The 23,091-nt window shown below is 42.1% G+C and overlaps 2 protein-coding genes across 4 annotated transcripts in view; one reads left to right on the plus strand and one right to left on the minus strand.

Annotated features, from left to right (window-relative positions):
• The first annotated feature begins 10,859 nt into the window (after positions 1–10,859).
• Positions 10,860–23,091, plus strand: part of LOC147621224 (agamous-like MADS-box protein AGL19) — a 45,675-nt gene continuing 33,443 nt past the window's right edge. Inside the window, exons 1-2 of one of the 3 annotated variants that reach the window (XM_086823944.1) lie at positions 10,860–11,015; positions 11,133–11,323. In XM_086823944.1, coding sequence (XP_086680070.1) covers positions 11,142–11,323 — 182 coding nt within the window. In that variant the 5' untranslated portion in view covers positions 10,860–11,015; positions 11,133–11,141. Of the gene's footprint in view, positions 11,054–11,132; positions 11,324–23,091 lie in introns of all 3 variants that reach the window. The other 2 variants (XM_086823946.1, XM_086823945.1) reach the window with 2 other exon arrangements.
• LOC147621225 (protein IQ-DOMAIN 5-like) lies at positions 11,958–12,756 on the minus strand. Its single transcript, XM_086823947.1, has 2 exons — positions 12,603–12,756; positions 11,958–12,387 (listed from the first exon to the last, which is right to left on the minus strand). Exons 1-2 carry the CDS (start codon positions 12,744–12,746, stop codon positions 12,250–12,252), a joined length of 282 nt encoding a protein of 93 aa, XP_086680073.1. The 5' UTR covers positions 12,747–12,756; the 3' UTR covers positions 11,958–12,249.

A 23,091-nucleotide genomic window follows, 5' to 3' on the forward strand; every position in this document is an offset into this window, starting at 1 on the left:
GAGTGAGCCCCATGCCCCTATTATATAGGAGGGCCCTCAAGTGACTCTTGACTTTCCATTTCCCATGTGTGACCCTTGGATGCATGACCCTAACCTTAACCCTTTAAGGTTAGTCTTAACCCATGCTCCACTAGAGCTTGTTCCCATGCTCTCATGCTCACAAGCCTAATGTGGGTTAGCCTCCTAGTATATGCACACATAATGTGCATATAACATAGCACACATAATGTACATATAACATACTTTCCCTCTCTCAAAACATTGCACTCTTGCCAATGAAAAGAAGGAGAACTGCGCTGAACAATCTCAACCGACTCTCAAGTCGAATCCTCTATTTCCCTATCTTTCCACCTAATTTTAACATCAAGGATTAGTCAACTGCAAAGTTTTCTTTCCCTAAATTCAAGTACCTTCGACTTCAATGAGTTCTTGAGGAGTAAGTGTGTTATCCTCACTTCCCAGTTTTCCTTTCAATCTATTGATATGAAAGACTGGATGAACTGTGGAGGTAGTTTTAAGTTCAAACGCAAACAAAGTCTGAGAATCTTTAGGAACATTAAAATAAACCAACGCTCCTAGTTCAAAAGACCCAGATAAGCATCCCCTATCAGCATAAAATCATACCCTATCTTGAGCACTCCTCCTGATAGAATCCCGAGCTTCGGTCAGCATTTCCTACATATCACACAAGAAGTCCCTCGATGCATCAAGCTCGATGTCCTTAAGACCGACATCAATAGGTGCCCTGGGTTGATACCCATACATAAGTATGCACAGACTAAAACCAATAGCCGTATATTTAAAAGTGTTATAGGCAAATTCCATCATTGGAAAATATTTTCCCAATATGATGATTTTCTAGAGACATATGCACGAAGCATATACTCTACAATTTGATTCATACGCTCTGTTTTGCCTACTATCAGACTACGGATGATCAGAGCAATTCACATTCAAAGTAACTTCCTCGTTGTAAACCATTTGGAATAAACTAGGAAAACATGGTATTATAACAGTAGAAACCAGGGATTCATCGGCGTCCCGACATACCCAAATCTGCATATGGAATAATCGACATCCCAAGTTACCCATATCAACATAGAGAGTCATCAGTGTCTCGATGAGTCACATATGTCTATCCGTAAACAATCAGGTTGACTATATAAATCACCTCAAGTACGGAACTAGAGAAAGAAATGCCAACAAAGGAAGAATCCAAATTTCCTTATCCGAACACAACAAGATAAACTTGTTTGAACTCTAAAGAAAGAGATTTCAACAAGTGAAAATGTCGATGAGATTACTCTCATCACAACATACAGGCTATATATAAAAGAAGTTTTTCTAGAGAATGCCCACACTATAACTTCTAGTGAATTTAGAAAATGAGATTGTCTTTGAATGTTGAGGATAACATGCTAAGTGATGTAAGCAAAGCATTAATCTTGAGCCCAAATTATCCCATAAGATAATATATGTGAGGGATCACTAGCATCCCATGCCACCATGATACCACCCATACATACCTTAACAATTTGAAACTCCCTAGTATGCCGTCTAGGAAATATGAATAAAATCCTATATAAAAGGAATAAGATGGCCTTATCCAGACTTTCACATACTAAACCTGTCTCTATATACTTGAGACTACATCAAGGAATAACTCCTTCTGAGTACATCATTAGAAAAGAAATTGAATTATCGATGCCTTTCTAATGATAACTACCCAAAACACAATAAAGTTAGGGTAGAAAAATAACTCACCTAGATATATAAGTAACTAGTACAAAAAATATACTCCAAAATTACGTACAAAAAACGAAGACAAATGCTACCTTCAAAGCACATGTAATTATTCAAAAGATCAAAAGATCCTTATAAAACCATGGATAAAAGCATAGAAGCTCCTCGAATCCATAAAGACCATAGTTGATCATAAAAATCAATGCATACCATCTAATGGACATTAATCATGCCAAAAGAAGCATTAAAATTGGTGGCCAACTCATCAATCCAGAGTATATGAACATTGTGTTGTTCAAGCAAAACTCCAAAGTAAGCAAGTGAAACACCTGTGTGTGTAGCACTCAATAAAAAACCCCTAGACACAAGTGATCTAGGCAGAACCTGATGAGTCCATATAAAACTTGAAAAACATCCAATAAAAATCCACCAAAACAAACCGATCAACTAATCCATGATAGAATTTATCTTAGGCTTAAGAAATTAAGCACAATCCACACTTAAATTAGTACAAAATAAATTATCATGAAAAAATGTCAAAGAGGTGAAACACACTTTGAACGTAAATTATAGCCATCAAAAGAAATTAAGAAACATGTCTAAAAAGAATGGCTAAACAATGGTAAAAAATCATGAATACATCATTTAGAATTAATCCAAACATAAATATCCATTAATACGAGATATAATCGTATTAATAATATGCGAATAATCTGCATCTATCTAATGTCAGCACGAGAAAACATACTTCAGCATTAAATAAACCTCGAAAATATTAAATTCAATCGAGAGAGAGTTATAGAGCTTGGGGGTAGAGGGAGAGACAATCACAACACCAAATTGGGTGTTAACCCTTTGAAGGGCACCCACTGTTTTCAGTGTATTTTCTTATTTATTGCAAGATGTAAATTGAAGTACAATGGTTAACATATTGGCTATACCAGCCCTGACACACTCGACACATTTTCCCCCAGGACTTAGGCAAGAACCTTACTCAAAATTGGGCTTCTCAAGATACCCAACTAAATAGTCTAATAAGTGTCCGGATGACCCATACAACAAAATACAACTTGCAACCTGACACATTTTACCTAATGACTTGGGCAAGGACCTTACTCAAAATTGGGCTTCTGCAGACACTCGACTAAATAGTCTAATATTAAAGTTTCCAGATGACCCGTACAACAAAATACAACTTGTAAATAGGGTTACATAGATCATAGACCTAGATGGCACCTTGTGACTTGTCTCGGACTCGACTCAAACATGCTCAAGATCCATCACAAAGGTGATTTGTCTATCCTACATGTAGAAGCATGTCCACGTGGTAGCCTAGTATAGCGGTGCATGTGACAATAAATTGAGGCCTATAATTGCTCTACTTCAATCCTGCTATGTTCCCATGTGTATAAGGGTGACCGTTTATGTAAGTGTGATCTCCACGTGAAACCCTAGTACCAGCTCTCTTCTCTCTCTTAGTAATGGATGTTACATTAGAGCACATCCCCTACGTGCCCATGTTACATTAGAGCACATCCCCTACGTGCCCATGCTAATCACATAATGAGTAAGTTGCTACCATACTCCCCAAGAATATGAAGGACCACAAAAGCTCATTAGTGTAAGTACACTTGTTGTGGGTACATGCAAGTCCTGAGCAATGTATAGACCATGACCAGCCTGAATCATGGACGGCGCTATAATAAAGTGATATCCCAAATGACTGAACTCCTCCCAATCTAACGAAAGATGGTCATAAGAAGCCTAGAGAAAATGACGTGATAGTAATCAAGCGGCATCACGCCTTATATAGGACATCATGAGAGGAGTCTGAGAGCTATCGTGACTAGGGTCCATAGGTGCTCGACTTGTCATGCAACCTACATATATATTAAACTATGATGAGTAAATAAAATCTTAATAGTTTTATCAACATGAGATGAAGAGTACGTAAGTATACAAAGTCATCTCGTCAAGGTCAAAGGTGTGTTGGAGCATCTTCACATAAGCCTCTCTCAAACTCGTGCTTAGTACAAACATAGCCCATGTGCAGAATAAGACCCCTGTAATGTTGGATTGAATGGGAGTGTGCACAAACGCATTAGAGTCACTATTAGCTTGCATATTCAAAGAGAAGCACACTCATTACAATTTATTTATATACATCTCTCTCACACACAAACACAAAATACAAAGTCTAGAGGCTTTGAATTGAAGTACAAAGTTTTTCATTAATTTTTCTTAATCTTGAGTGTATTTTTTTAGTTACATTATTTGAACTGTTTATTGAATTGCATTACTTGTTTTGATTTAAAGTTTGTTTAAGTCTCATAGCTTAAACTTATCATTGTTAAAAAATGTAGGAGGGAGGCTTGAAAGAAGAGCACACATCGTCTTGACTTGAGTGGTGATACATGGACACATGTGAGAGATGAGATGAGGTCGAGTAAGAAGACATGGATGCATAAGCAACATCATGGTGGCAAGCGGATGAGAGAATGAGGAGAAGAGTTGTCACATGCCTCGGAAAGGAAAACATGGCTTTATCGTTCGCTTTATAAGTACAATGATAGTCCTATATATATATATATATATACACTTAGAACTAAAATAAAGTCATATTTATAAAATTAACAAGTGTTGTTTGAAAAAGTATAGACTAAAGATTATGCATGCCCTCCGACTCCCATGATTAGATTCGAGATGTGACTCAGCATGGATACAAGTGGTTACGCGGAGAGTTCGCATAGCATGGAGAGGTGCCAATACCAGAGCTACGTGCTCAAATAGCACAAAATTATTTATATTCTTTGATCATAGTAATGTGATATTTAATTAAACAGTAACAAGTGTTCGATGTGTACATGATTTATCACACAAGATTGGACCCCATGAGTGGCGTGGACAATACGACGGATAAGGTGATGATGATAGGGAGGATCGCATGCGTCGGTATAGCTCTGTCGAGGAGGACCAGTAGATGTTTTATTGCTAGCTTATTTTTTGTACTCTTCCTCCATCCGGAGAGTTTTATATATAGTCAGATACTTTCTTATGATGATGTATCCATCATATCTTTTATACATAAACCATGTAGTTACCAGACTTGAATATACAATTTTTGTTTTCGTCACTCAACCATTGATGGATATCGATATTGAATACTTTATCATCATTTTTATATACACACAGTCAGTGTGATCTTGGGTTTATATCTTTATATTAATTCTTTTATTAAACCTATATATTCTATCATTTATATAAACAAACTCTTAACGAAGGAACAAGTTCACATGTGAATATTGATTTTATACCAAGTAAATTTAAGATAGTATTATTAAGAAAGATAAGCTAACCTCTATGGAGAGGAATCATTGATGAGGATTGAGTGCCAGACATCTGTCCCTATCATCCATAATGAGAGCTGAGTACTAGGATAATAATCGCTGATGAGAGAGCAGTGTGAGAAAGATAGGGAGAGAGAGGAGAGAATGTATGTGCGAAAGAGGGAGAGAAGGAGATGTATGAAAGAGAGAGAGAGAGAGCATCTTCACCTCATGAATGTCAACATCACTATCCTCTTAATAACGATCAAGTCATCAATATAGATGAATAATAACAGAATGTCCTCTCAATCTCATAAAGTGAAAAATTTGTTCTAAAATCCAATAGTGACAAGATACTCTCCTATCTTGTCTGACCATGCTCTAGGTGCTTGCTTTCAGCCATATACAAGGTTTTACATAACCTATAAACAAAATCTACATGTACATGGTCCTTATATCCTGCTGGTTGCACACCATGTAAGCATTCTCTTATATATCACCATGTAAATGTGTATTCTTTATATCTATTTCATGTAAAGACCATTCCTAATATTCTGCCTCGACCTTCCTGATCAAGATCTAACACAATAGATCTAGTGCTAGAGGACTCTCCTGGTCCACTAAGCACATGTGATTACTGCTCTCTATTTTTATAGATTACATTAGTCTTTATGGAATCCTTAATTGGTCTATACCATCTAGTTAACTCATTAAACACAACATCCCTACTCACTCGCATCTCCAGTAGTGGAGTATCACATCTCCATGTAGTGGGGTATAGTATCTATAATCTTTTTACTCAAAGGGAATCCAATATATATTTTTCTACCTTGGGATCTAATTTTCTTCTTACCTCATCTTGTACACATACATATGCAATGCACCTAAACACTTTCAAGTGTGCCAAATCTAGTTTTCTGCTAGCAAATCGATGTTTAAGCATTATGCCATGAACTGCTAGAGTGGGCATTCTATTCATAATATAAATTGTGGTTGCTACTGCTTTAGCCCAAAAATAGTGAGCTATTTCTTTCTCATTTATCAATGCATGGGAAACTTCTACAATATGTATGTTCTTCCTTTTTGTAACCCTATTTTTCTCTCTACATGTTAATTGCCTCTTTATGCCTGCTTCTTTATCTTTATCCCATGCTTTCTCTAGAAAATCACTGAATTCATTATGGAGGATACAACATCCCACCTATTATTGTTCTCTATCTAGATTTTCCTAATCATGGAAACCCACTTTGTGCAGACCCCTATGGATGTGCCTCTTTATCTTTATCCCATGCTCTCTCTAGAAAATCATTGAATTCATTGGAGGAGACTCCATTCTCTCACTAATAGTATCTAGATATACAACATCCCACATATTATTGTTCTCTATCTTGATTTTCCTAATCATGGAAGCCCACTTGTGTAGACCTCCTATGGATGCGACTCCACTTCCTTGCTTATGGAAGGTGCTAAACCCATTTGTGCTTTTTGGATAGGTTTCCTAAATTCTTTCTAGGAGTATCACTTGAGGCTTTTAACTTATTGTAAGCAAATAAATTTTAGATCGAGGCCAGAATGTCAGAACTAATCCTTAATGATTTTAGGTCTAGACTCATGAGTTAGACCTTTGGTGTTGAATGATATAAAAGACACTGTTTTTTTTGGGGGAGGGGGCGGGAGGCAGGGCTGCCTTCCCTGCATTCATTTGCCTAAGCACATGCTTGAATGAAGGCAATTTCTTTTAATAACCTAGGATTCCTCCTCAGCTTGAGCTGGAGACAGCATGAGGTTAACTTGGTTCCCCTCTTGGAAATCCATTTCTTCGACCACTTTTTCTAGATCAAAGAAGTGTCTTATATGGGTGTACTTTGCATAAACTCAAAATCTTCATTAAACTCATTATTGTCTTGTTGGTTATGGGTTTCTAGTTGTGTTTGGTCTATTCAATCTACCATAAAAGGGGGGTGAACCTGTTTGAGTTCTTTGGTTTGATGTGGCATATCGGCGAGTTGGGTCTAACATGTGACTTGCTTCTTCTTCTTTTTTTGTACTTGCTGAAAGCCTTGACTATCCATGTTAGGATTTTTTGGGGTTGTATGGGTCTCTTTTGAAGAGAGTTTATTGGGAAACTTAATGGGATATTTTCTTATGAATCATCTTTACTCCACAACGGAAGTAGGTACTAGGGAGGTTTTCGAAGAGGATGGCTTATCTCCACTAGGACTTGAGGGTGCCACACTTGCTACCCAATAATCTTCTTACCACTTCAATGATCATTTTGAGCAATGGGTAAAGATGTAGGGGGAGATTAGGGAGTAGACAAGGCATGAAAGAGTTGGCTTTGGAACCATGGGGAAAAATCGGGTGTCGAGATAGAGGAGCATTTCTAAGCATCTATTGCCCTGCACCTAAAGCATTAAGGGCCATACTTTCCTCCCTCAATAGGAGTATCTAAACAGGAAGTATAAATATTTATTAAGTAAATCCATTACATATTATCCATGGAAAACTTTGGGATAAGGAGAGGAGAGAAAAGAGAAATCCTAGATTTCTAAAAAATAAGAGGAAAAAATCCCCCTACTGCCGTGTGAAAATAGGGGATTTTTGCTCAAAATCCCATACAAGTAAATAAGCCTTTTTTTGTTTAAGAGGTAAGCCATTTGAATGTTAGGCGTGTGGACGGTGTCGTGGAGAAGGTGAGGCCGCTCATCACGGAAGAGGAAGTACTAATGGAAGAGAGCATAAAGGTGATGAATGTGAGAGGTTTGGAGTGAGTAGGGGTGGGCAACTGAGAGGAAGATGCTGAACGGCTGGTGGTCCAAGAGGTGGGGACCGGGGCATATGGCGGATCATCGCGGATCGTCTTCAGCAAAGCCGGAGTCAGAGGCAGAAGTGGAGGACATAGACCCAGATGAAGCAAGGGTGACCAAGGGAGTTGTTCTACGTGTGGCCACCAAAGGCGGTGTGGTCGTGCTGTTGGTAGCACCCAGGGAGGTAGGGGAGGATAGGCTACCAAGAGAAGCCGATGATGAAGAGACGGAAAAAGCCATGTTGCTGAGTGGGATGGCGAGGTGAAGTAGCCCTCGGAGTGGCTATCAACGATGGCAAGGAGGCCAACAAGGGGAGGTGTAAGCAAGTGCTGATGAGGTTAGTGTGGGACAACTCGATGGAGCGGAGCCCCTGATGGAGGACACCATATGGCCACATGCTCCATTGGGCCCCTGATTGAGGATGGTCACGGGTCGAAGGGACGTTTTGTGGAAGAGAGAGAGTGAAGCACACGTGTCGTTGATTTGAGAGATTGAAGCATGCTTAGTCGAATGGAACACGTTTGTTGTAGAGAGAGAAGGGACGCTTGCACAAGAAGAAGCTGGGGGAACAAACACGGCTCCGTGGGGTCCATTAAGGGTGGTTCTTAATGCTTATGACTATTAGTTACATCGAGGGTCATGTCCATGGGAGAGCTAGCCCCACCTTGCCTTAGCACGTCAGTGGTCGCGCAACCCTTGGCAGCGGAGGGTCCTCCACTCCTACGTGTTAGTAGGCTTGGGGGGGGAGGGGGGCGAGGATGGCGGGCCTCGCCAAAACTCTTGGTGCTTGGCCCAAGCTCTACAGGCATGCCTGTGTAAGGTGGGGCATACGAAATACTGTTCGAGTAGACCGAAAAACACTACCTTGCCGCTGCAAGAAGGTAGAGAGATCCAGACAAGGAATCGCCACTTGGCCACCCGGCGAGGAAGTTTCTCTAGGGAGCGGAGTCTTGCCGCCCTCGCAACTACTATTGTGGTAGGGGTAGACTTGAGAAACTGACCCAAGAACGAGGTAGCTAGAAGTTGGAGGTCCGCAGCATCGAAAAACTGACGGGTGATGGCAGCCTCGGACGGGGACGGCCATATGGTGTCCTCCAAAAAAGGGGCGAAGGCCAAAAGAAACCACCTGCAAACAAAAGTGACCGGGCGGGAGTGCAGAACGAGGCAAAAACTTTTTGTCGCAGCAACGCGCGGGTCACATACTAGTATATATTGTGTTTGCACTACTTCTATGCCCCTAGGAACCCTCGATCCAAGCCCTAAGAACCTCTGCCGATGAGAGCGGGCACCGTTTCGACTTTGGTAAGCGTTTTGCCATTTTTTTATAAGAGCAAAAAGAAGAAAGGCATCAAGATGCTTACGAAATCCGTGGTGTCCAGCTTGTCCTCCACGATCTGAACTTGCATCACTGGTTAGCCAAACTCCTCTTTGTACAGTCGGATCACGCCACAGGGCTTCTTTCACCATCTTCAGCTCTTCCTCCTCTAGATAGAAAGATTGGGGAGAACCTCTCAATTGAGAAAGAGGGCTGAGAGACCCTAGGAACAGAGGAGCAGAAGCGGGAGATGATTGGGCTGCACCGCTATGCAGACAGGAGCTGAGAGTTGGAGAGGAAGTTTATCCTGTGGTTCGCATGAAGGGACGGGCTCCCATAGGTCAGCTTCGCCACGTGTTCGAGGTCATCTCCCATTCTCCCATTGTTATATGGGTGCCTACGCCACGTGCCAGGCACGCTGCATGTCAGAGGAGAGGAGATTTTTGGCATGGTGCAGAACCTCGTCGCGCAGGCTAGGGCTCGAGGCTTAAGCTGGCTCGGCGTTCGGGGCGATGGCTTAGGTTTGATGCTGCCCTTCCTTTCGATTCTCGTTGGTTAGGGCTTGGTTCGAGTCCTGGTGCCCTTGCGGAGCCGATATTTTGGCCCTGTTGGATGGCTTTGATTCCGCTGAGAATGGGGGGTCTCTATCGCCCCAGCTGTCGGATTCGATGCCATGGGCAAGATGGACCATCGCGCGTCTCTGAGCAGTTTAGGAAACGGAAGCCATTAATGCAGCCTCATGCATAGAATCAAAGCGCAATCCTCCTCAGTGCTCCTATACTCCTTAGATTAAGCACGAACAACAAGCGATTGCCATTCACAAAACCCTCCGAGGATGGCTTACACACTACGAATCATTTATTTCTCTCTCTCTCTCGTAACGCCCAAGATACGCGGTGGTGATGAGCATGGTGATCGGACGCTAGTTACGTCCTCTTTTCTCTCCTCAACTCAATCCCTTCGCCGTATCAAAGACCTACGCGCTTATCACTCAACCCTCTTTCATTTTGTCACCTTTTTATTAATTCTCAATACTAATTAATTAATTAAGAGCTTTCACATAAGGTTTCAAGATATCCGGTCCTCGTCTTCACACCAATCCTGGCCCAGTCTTTGCTCTATACCACAGCGGACGCCCAGTCACAGCTGTGCCAACTTTAAGTCTTGGAAGCCAACCAAGCAACGCAAGCCTGTGGTCTAGGTCGAGGACATAAGCAAAAGGGATGTAGGCTCTACTGCTCTATTTTTTTTTTTTGGCACACTGGATGCGTAGTAGTGAAAAAAAAATGCTAAGATTTTGAATTTTAAAAATAGGGTTACACTGTGGAGGCTTTCATTTCTATGTACCACACATTGTACTACACATGAACGTTGTGTGATAGTAATAAATATATATTTGAACTTGGAACATTATGATTTTACCCAACAAGGGAAATGGTCTCTACAATCTAGCTACCATTTTGTAAGGTTTTATTTCCTGTCGTGGGCGATAGTGGCGAATCTAAGATAGGACAAGGAGAGAGAGAAAGATAGGACAAGTATAGAGAGAGAGGGGATAGGACAAGTAGAGAGAGAGTGAAAAGATGTGCGGTCACTTCAAGTTTCTACAGTGTTTAAGTTTCTTCACACGATCAGAAAGGATTAAAGTCCATTATTACGGTCTCGTGCCCTAATTGAATCTCTCTCAGTACAAGTGGATAAGGCTTCTGGACACGGTTGCGTTACTTGGTAGGTTGCTGTGGGTTGTGAGAGCCTGCTGTCGTGTTCGGCGCCGCAGCTGTGGGTGAAGCGCAGCGGTCTTTGACTTGCAGATTGCTAGAAGAGGCAAGAGCTTCGTTGCATCGATTGGATGTTTTAGGAAAGTTAGTGCTTGCCGACGCTTTTCCTTGTTGTTCCCTCTGGCTCGCTCTGCCTCTTCTTTATCTTTTTTGTGTATTCCAGCGGGCAAGGATGGTGCGTCGGAAGATCAAGATCAAGAGGATCGAGAACGCCACTACGCGGCAGGTGACCTTCTCGAAGCGCCGCGGGGGATTGTTGAAGAAGGCCCACGATCTCTCCGTTCTGTGTGATGCCGAGGTCGCCGTCATCATCTTCTCCAGCAAAGGAAAGCTCTTCCAGTTTGCAAGCCCCAGGTCGGTACACATAAGCTGTCTCTGGCCTTCATTTTTGCGACTGCTCTAATTACCTACTGCCCTTGCCCTTGTTTGCCTGCCTACCAATTTGGGCTTTCTATCTCGGGCCAATATATATTCACATTAACGGCCATCTTCTACGCTGAAACGGCATGATTCTTTACCTGCGAAATTCTTACCCACCTCCTTCAGAATCTTGATTCAGCCCAACAATTTTTCTTGTCCTGCAACGCATCACTTGCAGGCTATATAAACACATTATATATATATATATATAATGCAACGCCTCTCCTGAGCACCGAGCTCCTTGAAGAAAGGCCTTTCGGAGATGCTTGCTTTTTGACTGTCATGGCTTCCAGATAACTGAGCTTCTTCAAGAACATCATCGTTGTGGAGCAAGCCTTTTTTGGCCCAACTCAGCCATTCATCTGCAGGTAAACACAGCCTTAGATTATCTCAATGGCCTAATTAAGGCCCAAACTCCATACTATACCAAAGAGGCGACAAGGTCGACCCCAAGCTCATCTTCCACAAAGGCCCTCAGATCGCCCCTTTCTCCAATCATTAGGCTGATGCTCATTTTTCCTTCCATTTGCTATTCTCTCGATATCGCTTACTTAACTTTCAAGATCACCATGTCCGCTCATCTTCTACGATGACTAAGAACATCTGTGAGCAGGGGACTACCCTAGATTATGGAAAAATAATTACCGTTCACAATCATTATTTTTCTCGTACCTGAAGCTATGCGAAAGGGTCCATCTTCTAGCTGAGAATTCTCCTATGGTTGAAGCTTCCTCCCCCCAGATATCAGACGGTTGCAGCTTTAGCTCAGGGCCATCATATTAGCGCGCTTCACGAGGTTAAGGGAGTACTCGAGCTTATGCTCACAAGCGTACACACCATGCCACAACTTACAAGCCTCATCAACAAGAAGGCAATCCACTTACTTGATGAGAAAAAGCATAAGCCATTGCCCTATCTCTCTTGATTGCACCCTCTTGCTTCTGCTGTAGCTTTGCCTGAATCTCCTCAACTGTACCATGAGTGTCACACCATCCCTTCTGCTAAAAGACAATATATATCAATGCATCATAGCTTGATAACATCATGCTAAATCCATGTACATGCCATATCAAAGACACCATGCTTTCTGCTCAAAGACAGTATATATCAATGCATCGTAGCTCAATAACATCATGCTAAAAGCATGCGCATGCCAATATATCAATTGGACATGCAGTTCATAAGAGAATGGATGTAGAGAAGAATGCCAGACCTCGGAGGCTCGAAGTTCAGCTTCAAAGAGTCGTCGCTGGTTGACTTTATGCTGCACAGCAAGGCCTTCTTCTGACATTCGGACACGGCGAGCTCGAACATGAGCTTGAACTCTTACTAGAGCTTGCATACAACGGAGAGTCATTGCTGCCTGCCTTCTGCAGCCTCACCAATCCTTTTAATGCTTTCAAGGCTCGCCTCGACTGGCATTCACAAAAAAGAAGATGAGAAGGGTGCTCAGATGGAGGCAATAGCTAGAAAAGTGCAAGCTGAAATACATGATTGAGGGAACAACCACAAATCTTCTTGCTATGATTGACTCTCTATTGAGAAAATAACAACATTTAATCTTCTTGCTATGATTAACTTGGGAGCATCACTCTCGTATGAGACATGGGTAAAACTAAATAAACGAGAGCTACAGTCGACGGTATCCAAAGTTGAGGGTGTGGATGCAGGAACAATAAAGGCCTTGGGAAGCATCACTCTTGTATGAGACATGGGTAAAACTAAATAATCCAGAGCTAGAGTTAGGAGCATCACGGTCCGATCCACATCTTTCGTAACTCCTGTTTTATTTTCAACATGGGATTCACATCATGGATTTCTCCATAACATGGGTTTAATACGTAACACGTTATTCACAATCTTGCATTTTTCATAACATCACATCCTCATCATGTATAAAACCCAAAAGTAATTCTCAAACGCCACATTTTGCATGAACTCCAAGTTGATCTACAAGGGTAGTTAGAAGTCAATATTGCATTAGCAAACAACTCAATATTGCATTAGCAAACAACTTTAGTAGTCTTTCACCATTAATGCATGATATTTACTTCTTTTTTGCATCTTCCTTTGGAACTCGGAAGTCCATGGCTCATATGTGGTGTGCTTCCAAACCCATGTTGCAGAGGTGTATGGCGTGTCTTGTAGCCAATGTAACATGACAATAAGGGATGGAGTTTCATAGTCATGCTTCCTCTCTTAATATTTTTCTCTCGAAATTGCAACTAGGAGTTCATGGTTGGCATGATGATAGCATACAAGCAAAGCTGAAAAGATAGTTTGCCACCTATCCACTATTCGTTTTCATTAGGCTTTTTGGTTTGTGAAGTGATAAAGCTCAATTTTCAAGTGGTAGTGAGTTTTAATGTGGGAACTCTCTAGTGATTAGCCCATTGGTTAGCTGTGTTTGTGATTGCCATGAGGGTTGGGGACACATGGTATGGGACGTGCATGCCTTGTGGACATGAGCTTCCTAGTGTTGTGCCAATGTTTGGCTCAGTGAACTTTATCATTGTCTTTGATGGGTTGGACCCTATGGTCAGGTGGTGATTGCTAGCTGAACACCTATTCATTTTGTTCGTGTGGTTACATGGTTCATTTGGAGTGTTGTAGTGCTATGGATGTGCTTCGGATCTATGAAATGTGAGTTGTCAGTCATGTGCAAAGTTCGAACTCAACTTGGGGTGTTTCAATCTATGATGTCTAGTGTAGTGTTTATGGTCTTGTGATTGTGTGGTTTAACCTTTCATGCTTAAGTGTGTTCTATTAACATACATAGTAGTTAGGAAACACGTTTCCTATAGGGAAGCAAACTTGGAAACATTTCCTTGTAGGAAAGCTAGGATCATGCAAAGCAATACCAATAATAACATTTCCTTGTAGGAAAGCTAGGATCATGCAAAGCAATACCAATAATCCTCTGGTCTTGATATAGATAAAGAGAAGCATCAAATGGAAGACCATGGTTAATCTCACTAGAAAAGCTTCAAAAGGAGTTTGAATTTGGTAAGAAAGACATCAAGTTTGAACATTACCGTGGTAAGATTAATGTAAATAAAATGGTAATTTTATTTCACCTTTGCTAATGAGGACTTCTCGTAGAAATTCACGCTGTCATGTTGGCATGCATATATAAAAGGGATTGCAAGTTAATTGGTGGCTTTCCCATAAGCTTTTAGGAAAGATGGTTGAATTAGATGGATTCAAGGATGCATTTCATGCATAATTCTTGGCTCCAAACGTTGATAAGAACATGTGCAAAGAGTGGGATAGGATGTCCTAAAAGGAGGGAGAATCTGTTATCCACTGTCTAAAAAAGTTTTGGAAAGTAGATCTCAAGGTGATCCCACCAACACATAATAAATGAGGAGCAAAAGAGAAAGTTTGATGTGGCATAGTCCGTCATTCAATTTGACTTGAAAATCTATCCCAATGAAAGTGCTCACAACAATCTACCATTTTTGCAATAACTGTGCAAAACTTCCATATCAAATGGTTGTAAAGCAATTCATGCATGTATTCCTGCAAGTGGAGGCTAATTATACAACCGCTTTAAAGATATGCACATGATGCTAAAAATGATCAAAATGCTTCCAAAAAGAAGCCCTGACTTGAATATTTTTCTTATGAGATGTCTCCACAACAAAGAAAAAAATATAGTAGATGCTTTAAATTTGGAAGCAAGAAGTATATGTTTGCCAAATACCCACATGTACAAAAGACATAGGAGAAAAGGACTAGTGTGATGGTAGTACCAGATCTACAACGGAAGCACGCAAAGTATGTATGACTTGGGGTGTGGTTAGAAGACTAACTAGCCCTCTCTATGTTTGATGATTGCTCCATGAATAACTTTATATCCAAAAAGGCCTAGGTGTGCCTTAGTATGGAATTCCCATGGAAGCATCCTTTTCATTTGAGGGCAAAGATGCAAATGTAACTCCTGTGAGATGAAAAGTTGCGTATACATATAAAGGGATATTTGGATCATGAGAGTTTATTAATTGCTCCTTGTTGTAGGTACTTGACGAATTGTTAGGAATGCCTTGGCAGTTATGCCTTAATACTAAGGATTAAAATCACCTTAATGCATAGAGGCCATATGAACATGTCATGGAGATCCGTATTGTAGGTGTGGTACAACTCTTTTGTATAAAGTAATGAAAAAGTTGGCTTGTTTTGTACTTGGTTTTTGCACGTGAGAATGATGAGCATGATAATGGCCAAATACATGGAGTAAGTAAGGATAGATATCATGATGCAAGTTAAACTTATAAAAAAGGGATGATTCGTCCGAGCTCTTTGCTCTAGTACTAGTCGATACTCTTAGTACAAAAGAAGGATAGCACTTACAAGATGTGTGTAGACTATCATGCTATAAAGAAGATTACCATCAAGCATTGGTTTTCAATTCCAATAATTAACGTGCTTCTTGATAAGTCTTTTGGCTCTTCATTTTTCATCCATATTGATTTATTTATTTCTCATTTAGATGAGTGGGTCCTTTCCCCACTCGCTTACCTAGTTACACACGATGATTTCACCCGGCTACACAACCTCCCTAGTGTAATATCTCGTGTAATACCCTCGCTCTAGTACTAAGTACACACATTTGAGTATCACTCTTCCAAATATTGGCCACATTTAAGGCAGTGGACAAGCCTCGGGACGAATGAGGTGAAATCAATGCTTGAAGCCATAAGTTTTCTTTGCCTATGTTCGTAATACAAACGATTCATATTGTACTTTGCATATTTGGCTTCACCACTACATGATCTTACAATGAAGAAAGCCATCCTCAAGTGGACATCCAACCATGGAGCGGAGTGTCTTCCAAAAGCTTACGGATGCTATGGTCAGAGGCATACGGGCTTGTAATTCCATATTTTCATAAGCCATTACTCCTATTCCCAGATGGAAGCACTTGTGGAACTTGGCCTTCTAATCCACGTAGTGGCAATTTTATCAAGCTGTCTAGGCCCTCCATAGTTTAGTCACCATTCAGATTATGCAAGAAGGAATTCTTTGAGATTTGGTCTTCATCATCTAGCTGTTGTTGCTTATTGCTTCTTTGTCTCTCTTTCTCTTTTCCGTTTCTTGGCTTTCATCTGAGGCCTCCGGACGTGTAGAGGTTGCCTCTTCATTCTTGTGGCTTATATCTGCTTGTAGTATATCTCTCTTAGGAGCTTTATCTACACCAATTTTTGCTGATGCATTCTGATATGATATAATAGAATTATGAAGCGGTGATAGGTTTTTGAAAATCATATGAGCTGGGCTAGGAGGAGGTGTTTGTTGAGGCCGATGCATGTGGCAATTGCATAGAGACCATAGTCACAGGGGACGGAAGGGACGGACGGTTGGAACGGAGGGACGCCGAGTCGGGATAGATCAGCAACGGGGATGGCAAGGGACGGTCAGACGTCTCCCTAGAGGCGTCCCTCACAAGGGACGAGGAAGGGGACGGTGGCGGCAGGAACGGGGATGGCTGTGGGGGATGGCACTGTGGGGGGACGACAGGGAGCCGTTGCGCGCAGTTTGACTGTTTTTTTTTCCCCATTTCTAGCCATTTGCCTTGGCCGTTTCTAGCCATTTATGGCTGTTTGGCTTGGCCGTTTGGGGATTCCTTGAGCCTTGAGGCTTGGCCTTTGAGGCTTGGGCCTTGAGGCTTGGCCCGGCCCTTGTCTCTCTCTTGCCTTGGCCTTTAGGCTTGGGGCCTTGGGCCTTGAGGCTTGACTCTTGCCTATCTAATATCTATATAAGAACAAGGCTACAAGGCTACAAGCACACACACACCCCTTCAAGTTTTCAACTTTCAAGGCTTCAAGGCTTCAAACTTCAAACTTCAAAGTTCAAGCAACTCTCTCTCTCAACTTTCAAGCCTCAAGCCTCAAGCCTCAAGCTACACTCTATGAGTGTATCTACTCTCTCTAGTCTCTCTCCCTCAAGCCTCATTTTGATGTACTTCCAAAGTAGAATAAGTGGAGTAGAAAAACTTAAAAAAAAAGCATTTTTTGAGTGCCGTTCCCTCCCCTGTCCCCGTTTCCTACTTATGGCCGTACCCATCCCCGTCCCCCGTCCCTTGTGACTATGATAGAGACACTTTTGAATCACGAAGGGCATGTTGTTGCTTGTGAGAGTTGTAGGTTACAGACTTCAGGCCTCTCTTTAAGATTTTACAGTGAATCAATATGAGAGTTGTAGGTTACAAACTTCAAGTCTCTCTCTGCAGGTTTATGAGAAAGAATTGTTGGTTACAAACTATGCAAGCGAAACTGTTTTTTTAATGGTTTTTTTTTGTGTGACTTTTTATGTTCGTTTTTTTCTTCATGTTTTGTTCTATTGTTTTTTATGGCCGTTTGGGAAATAGGGGCTTTCCACCTTGCCACCTCCTCTCGACTGTGCATCTCTAAATGTGTATAAATATCTATTTTTCAAGTGTTTTTTAAAGTCAAACGTATCTCTATCGAACTTATTTTTTTCGAAATAAAAAGTCCTGTATCGGTACCATTTTGTCATACCTTCGTCTTGTTTCGTACCTTCGTATTTGACAACTATTTTAGTGATTACTTCGAAAGAACGACTCATCCCACGAGGCAAGCTCTAGACAAGGTGCTTTTGACAAAGCCACCTTGACGTTTTTTTAATGCCTCCTGCGCTTGGGGAGTCATTTGAGACAATCCCCTCCCATCTCTCCCCATCTAGATTGGAGGACCACAAGATAGACCTCCTCCGAGAGGAGACTTGAATCCCCCGAGCAAGTTTCCATACCGCCTGTCGAAGGCAATGGAACCACCAACTTCAAGAACTATTGCAATCTAGCTTCATATACCAGAGTGTGTCACCATTTACAACCCCGATCCTTTTTCGTCAAGAAGAAAGATGGGTCTTCCCGATTGTGTCTCGACTATCGCGCACTCGATAAGCTAACTATCAGGGGTAAGTTTTCGATGTCTCGAATAGATTACATTCTCGAGAAGCTGAATGGGGCGAAGGTGTTCTCGAAACTCAATTTGAAGAGTGGGTACCACCAAGTTAGAATTGTTGAGGGGGACATTCCCAAGACGGCCTTTCATATGGAACGGGCTCACAATGAATTTGTGGTCATGCCTTTTGGTTTGACGAAAGCCCTAGCCACATTCAACCCATGAGATGATGCGAATCTTCAGGGACTTAATAGGAAAGTGTGTGTTCATATTTTTGAATGATATACTGGTATTTTCAGTTGGGCAGCACGACATTGATGTGGAGAAAGTTTTGAAGTTTCTAGAAAGCAACGAGCTCTACGTCAATGAGAAGAAGTTGGAATTTTATTTGCATGAGGTTCTCTACCTTGGATACGTAATCAATGCTAAGAGCATCCGACTTGATTTGGCCAGCCGAGATTGTCAATTGGGAGATACCACAGACCACATACGACATCCGATCCTTTGTGGGAATATGCTAGGCATACTCCACCCACATAGGCAGATTCTCTAACCTCTCGACGGGTCTCAAAGATCTACTAAAGGGTGTGAAGACTAGAACTTTTCATGGAGAGCCTGGTACTTCTCGGAAGCATTGGCCACCGTCCGGGCAATGTGGATATAAATCATCGCACATTTTGTGTCTTTCTTTATTTCTCTTTTAGCTTGCAAGTGGCTTATGGGAGGAAAGTTCGGGATTCTTGGCTCACACTTAATGGTCACTAGGGCTTTGGACACATTTCAGGTAATCCGAAAAGTGTGCCTGTCCCATTCAATATTTGCTTGGAACTTGTGAAACCATTGAATTCTCATAATTATGTTTGGTCCTACAAGAGGGGCAACCATAAAATCTCCCACAAACTCAATGCCCTGAATCAACAATTTAGCACCTTGAGCTTCAAACTTGGTGCTTATCGTCATTCCTATGCTGAATCCCTCAACCTTCTTGTCTACTGAAGTCAAGACAAAACGGGCTCGTCGAGCAGCCTGTTCCATGACCACATCCTCCATGTTGACACTATTGAACAAGACGACGACTCTTTGGCCACCTTTGTAGTCGAAGGCCTTGAGCAATTCGTTGCACTCATACTGCTTATCTTCGAGCTCTCGGCTAACGATTACACCAACCAAAGAACTGGGATCCAAAGAACTAGGGACGGCCGCTGGGGTTTGTGTGGGAACTGGGCTCACCACACAGAAGCCTTGGAGGTTGGGGTGGTTGTCTGTTGAGTGGTGGTATTCCTTAGACAATCCTTAGAAGTGTGTTCTTTTGTGTAACAAAAGAAACACCTACCCTCCTCCTTATACAGAGTTGTCCTCAGCACTCAGTTTCCCACTAGTCTTTCTTGTTTGAGCTTTCTGGTCTAGAGTAAGCTTGGATGCGTTGGTTAAGTTCTTGGAGCCAAGGCTCTTGTGCTCTATCCTAGGAAAGACCCCGTCTAGTTTTGGCCTTTTTCCCTTGAGGCGGGTGCCTTGGGAGTGGAAGGCTGGGAAGTCTTGGGCTTTCCGCCATTGTACTTCATTTCAACACTGCGCAAATGTCGAAGGTGGCTAGCCAAAATATACGCACTTCCCACTGGACTTGTGTATTAAGGCCATAAAGGAACTGTCCTTTCTTGTCCTTTGTTAGATATACTATCATGTGCACACCATTCAGGTGTACAGTGACATGGTATCATTTTAGAATCGTAAACATCATCAAGATTTATCAGGCATTTTATGGGCATTTAAATGAATGTTTTCGGCATGTACCACATGGTATGGGTTGGATTCAGCATTGTAGCATCACATTAGCCATCTAGACCAAAGCATTTGGGGCTTGTGGAGGCAGCCGACAGAGTTTGGACAGCAGCAGCCGACAGCATGTATAAACCAGCCGATTGACGTTTTATAACATATAGTATTTTATGGCAGTCGTGAGCATATAGTGCTGGCGGACTGCAGCAAAGCTGGCCGACCAACACCAATCCCCCATATAAATAGAGACACATCAGCGTTTTAGTCCATCAAGGGGCATCTGACATCAGCGTTTCAGCCCATCATCACATTCAATCCAGCATTGCATTCAGTTCAGCATCTACATCAGTAATCAGCATATTCAGCCATCTTCCCAACTCCTACATAGAGGGATACCAGCATACAAGTGGTGGAACTCAGCATTGGAGTCAGGACAGCGATCCTTCATCATCCTTCAGCATGTTTCCCTCTCTTCCAGGGGTAGACATGATCTAGGACAGCATAGATCCATTTGGATCTCATTGTAACCGCATTCATCATCTAATATAGCTGCATTGCATTGCATTGACACTATCTGTCTTTCTTAAGCATCATTAAGTGCAGTTTACTTAGACTAAGGTTGTGTTTACTACGGTCGAAGACCTCACATGTCACATATACCCAATTGCAAACATAAGTTCAAAATCTTATTGTGGCAAACTATGGGATTGGTTGCATGTTTTGACATGCCTCCCTGAACTCGTCTTTGAGTCACTTAAGGTAATGGGGCAGTAGAAATCGTCACTTAAGATCGAGGACAAACTCGTTCGAGACATAAGCTGCCATACTTAATCTGGTGTGGGTCCAGTGAGTCCACCAAGGAATGGCCTCACCTTCCAAATACCAACTAGCCAAGATCACTTAGTCAGTGTCATTTTTTCTAATTGCAGCAAAATAAGCTTCAAATTTATACAACCAAGAATAAATCGTTGTGGAGTCGAGTTTATGATTATATACTTATTGAAGTTCATCCTCTCGAGAGGATGACCCGAGGAAGCCACTGGTGTTGCTCTTGCATCTAAGGCCGCAAGAAATCTTATCGTGCTTCATGCATCGACTCAAGGGTCGAACTTGAATGTGGTTATAACTCTTGAAAAGAGTTATCCGGTAGAGGATCTGCTATTGGGATCTAGGAAACAAAAGAAGAGGAAGGAGGAGACAGAGAAAAGGGAGATGGACATGAGGTTCTTTTTGCTAGGGCCAAGATCTGCACTTACTGCTCTTCTAATTTGGTGCTTTGGTCTGCGAGTACTCGCATCATCGTTTGGAACATGTCTTGCACACTCATGTCTGCCGCCCTCGAAGGATTGCCCGACGCTCTTTGTTTTGAAGTTTGTCGTTCTCTCTCTTCGTCTCAAAGCTTGCCATAGAGGGAAAATGTAGTTCCTTTTCGGAATGCAATTTGACCATCCACTATATATGTGAGAGACTTTCCAAAGGCTGAGAACCAAATGTTCTTCTAGGAACAAGAGTCACACCGAAAGGGGTGGTCAGCTGGAGTCTAGAAACCAACCACATAAGCGAGAAAAAAAAATCTTTTTTTTTTGGTTTTTTGCATGAATCATCACACTTGAGGAAGGCTCTGATACCAAAGTAACATACAGAAGCTCTATGGATAGAATCGATAACTTTAATTCTAAAAAATTCAACAACCATTCACGATGAAGATAACGCACAACACAGAGAGAGAGAGAGAGAGAGAGAGAGAGAGAGAGAGAGAGAGAGAGAGAGAGAGAGAGAGAGGAGGGACATAGTATTGGGTCTCGAATACCCTCTGTAGGGCCCCCACCCATGAATTGCGTATTTGCTTTGTTAGAATGATGTAAATCTCTAAATAAAGATTGGTTCTTGACGTGCACTCTTTACCTGGGTTGGAGCACTCCTAGATAGATAGATAGATAGAGAGAGAGAGAGAGAGAGAGAGAGAGAGAGAGGACATATAGTATTGGGTCTCGAATACCCTCTGTAGGGCCCCCACCCATGAATTGTGTATTTGTTTCGTTAGAATGATGTAAATCTCTAAATAAAGATTGGTTCTTGACGTGCACTCTTTAACTCGGTTGGAGCACTCCCCTTGGTTGTCATGGCCCTTGGAACACACCTGCCCTATGTGAATTATGAGATGAATGGCCTAATTTCTACCTTGGGTGTAAACGGAAGGGGCAACTGAACACAGAAAATCTAATCAATCATGAAATATGAAAATACACATATGCATACTAGATAAAACAAGATGACAAAGCTGCACAATACACCACACTAGGGGCCAGAAGATGGGCTGACACCCCCCCCCCTCTTATGGTTAGATTACCAAAAAGGAGTCTGCTTCCAATACAACTTTGCGGGTGCCCAGGGTTCACCACTGGCTGCACCTATTTCTTCCAATACCATATGAAAATAAGAAAAAACATCACAATATCTGAATTTGCTGACAATTTCAGCACAAGTGAGCATTCCCGACATCAAGCACATGCAGGACAACTATGGACAGCCCATAGCACTCCCACATCAGGCCCAGGACAACTCAACATCATAATCTCCCTCCTATCTGGCTCATAAAGTAAGTCGAGCAGCCCTCAAAGGCTATTTTCAACAGTTGACCAGCCCCCTTAGTAGCCATAGAAGAAAGCGTCCTGCAGTTGTGCACAAGCCTGCAATCCTCCGGTCGGAAGGAAAACTATCTAGAAGCCCACGATCAGCTCTTCCTCCCTGTTTTTAACCTCTGTCTAGCCTCCATTCAAGCTGTAAATCCACCGGCCATCAGTGGAGAACATGCAGAAGGAGTTGGCCAACTTCTCCCATGCATCCGGTGAACTTCAGTCACGATGGATGGTTGTAGAAACTTGCCAACAGGCTAAAAACCAGCTGACCAGCCCTCATGCACTCTTGAAAAGCATGCGCCCCCTCATTCTGGAGTTTTTGTCAATAATAGAGGCTTCCCTGCTGAAAATAGCCCACACA

Source organism: Cibotium barometz, chromosome 30 (assembly GCF_041138505.1).
Source record: "Cibotium barometz isolate CiBa-2024 chromosome 30, ASM4113850v1, whole genome shotgun sequence".
In the NCBI taxonomy this organism is placed as follows: Eukaryota; Viridiplantae; Streptophyta; class Polypodiopsida; order Cyatheales; family Cibotiaceae; genus Cibotium; species Cibotium barometz.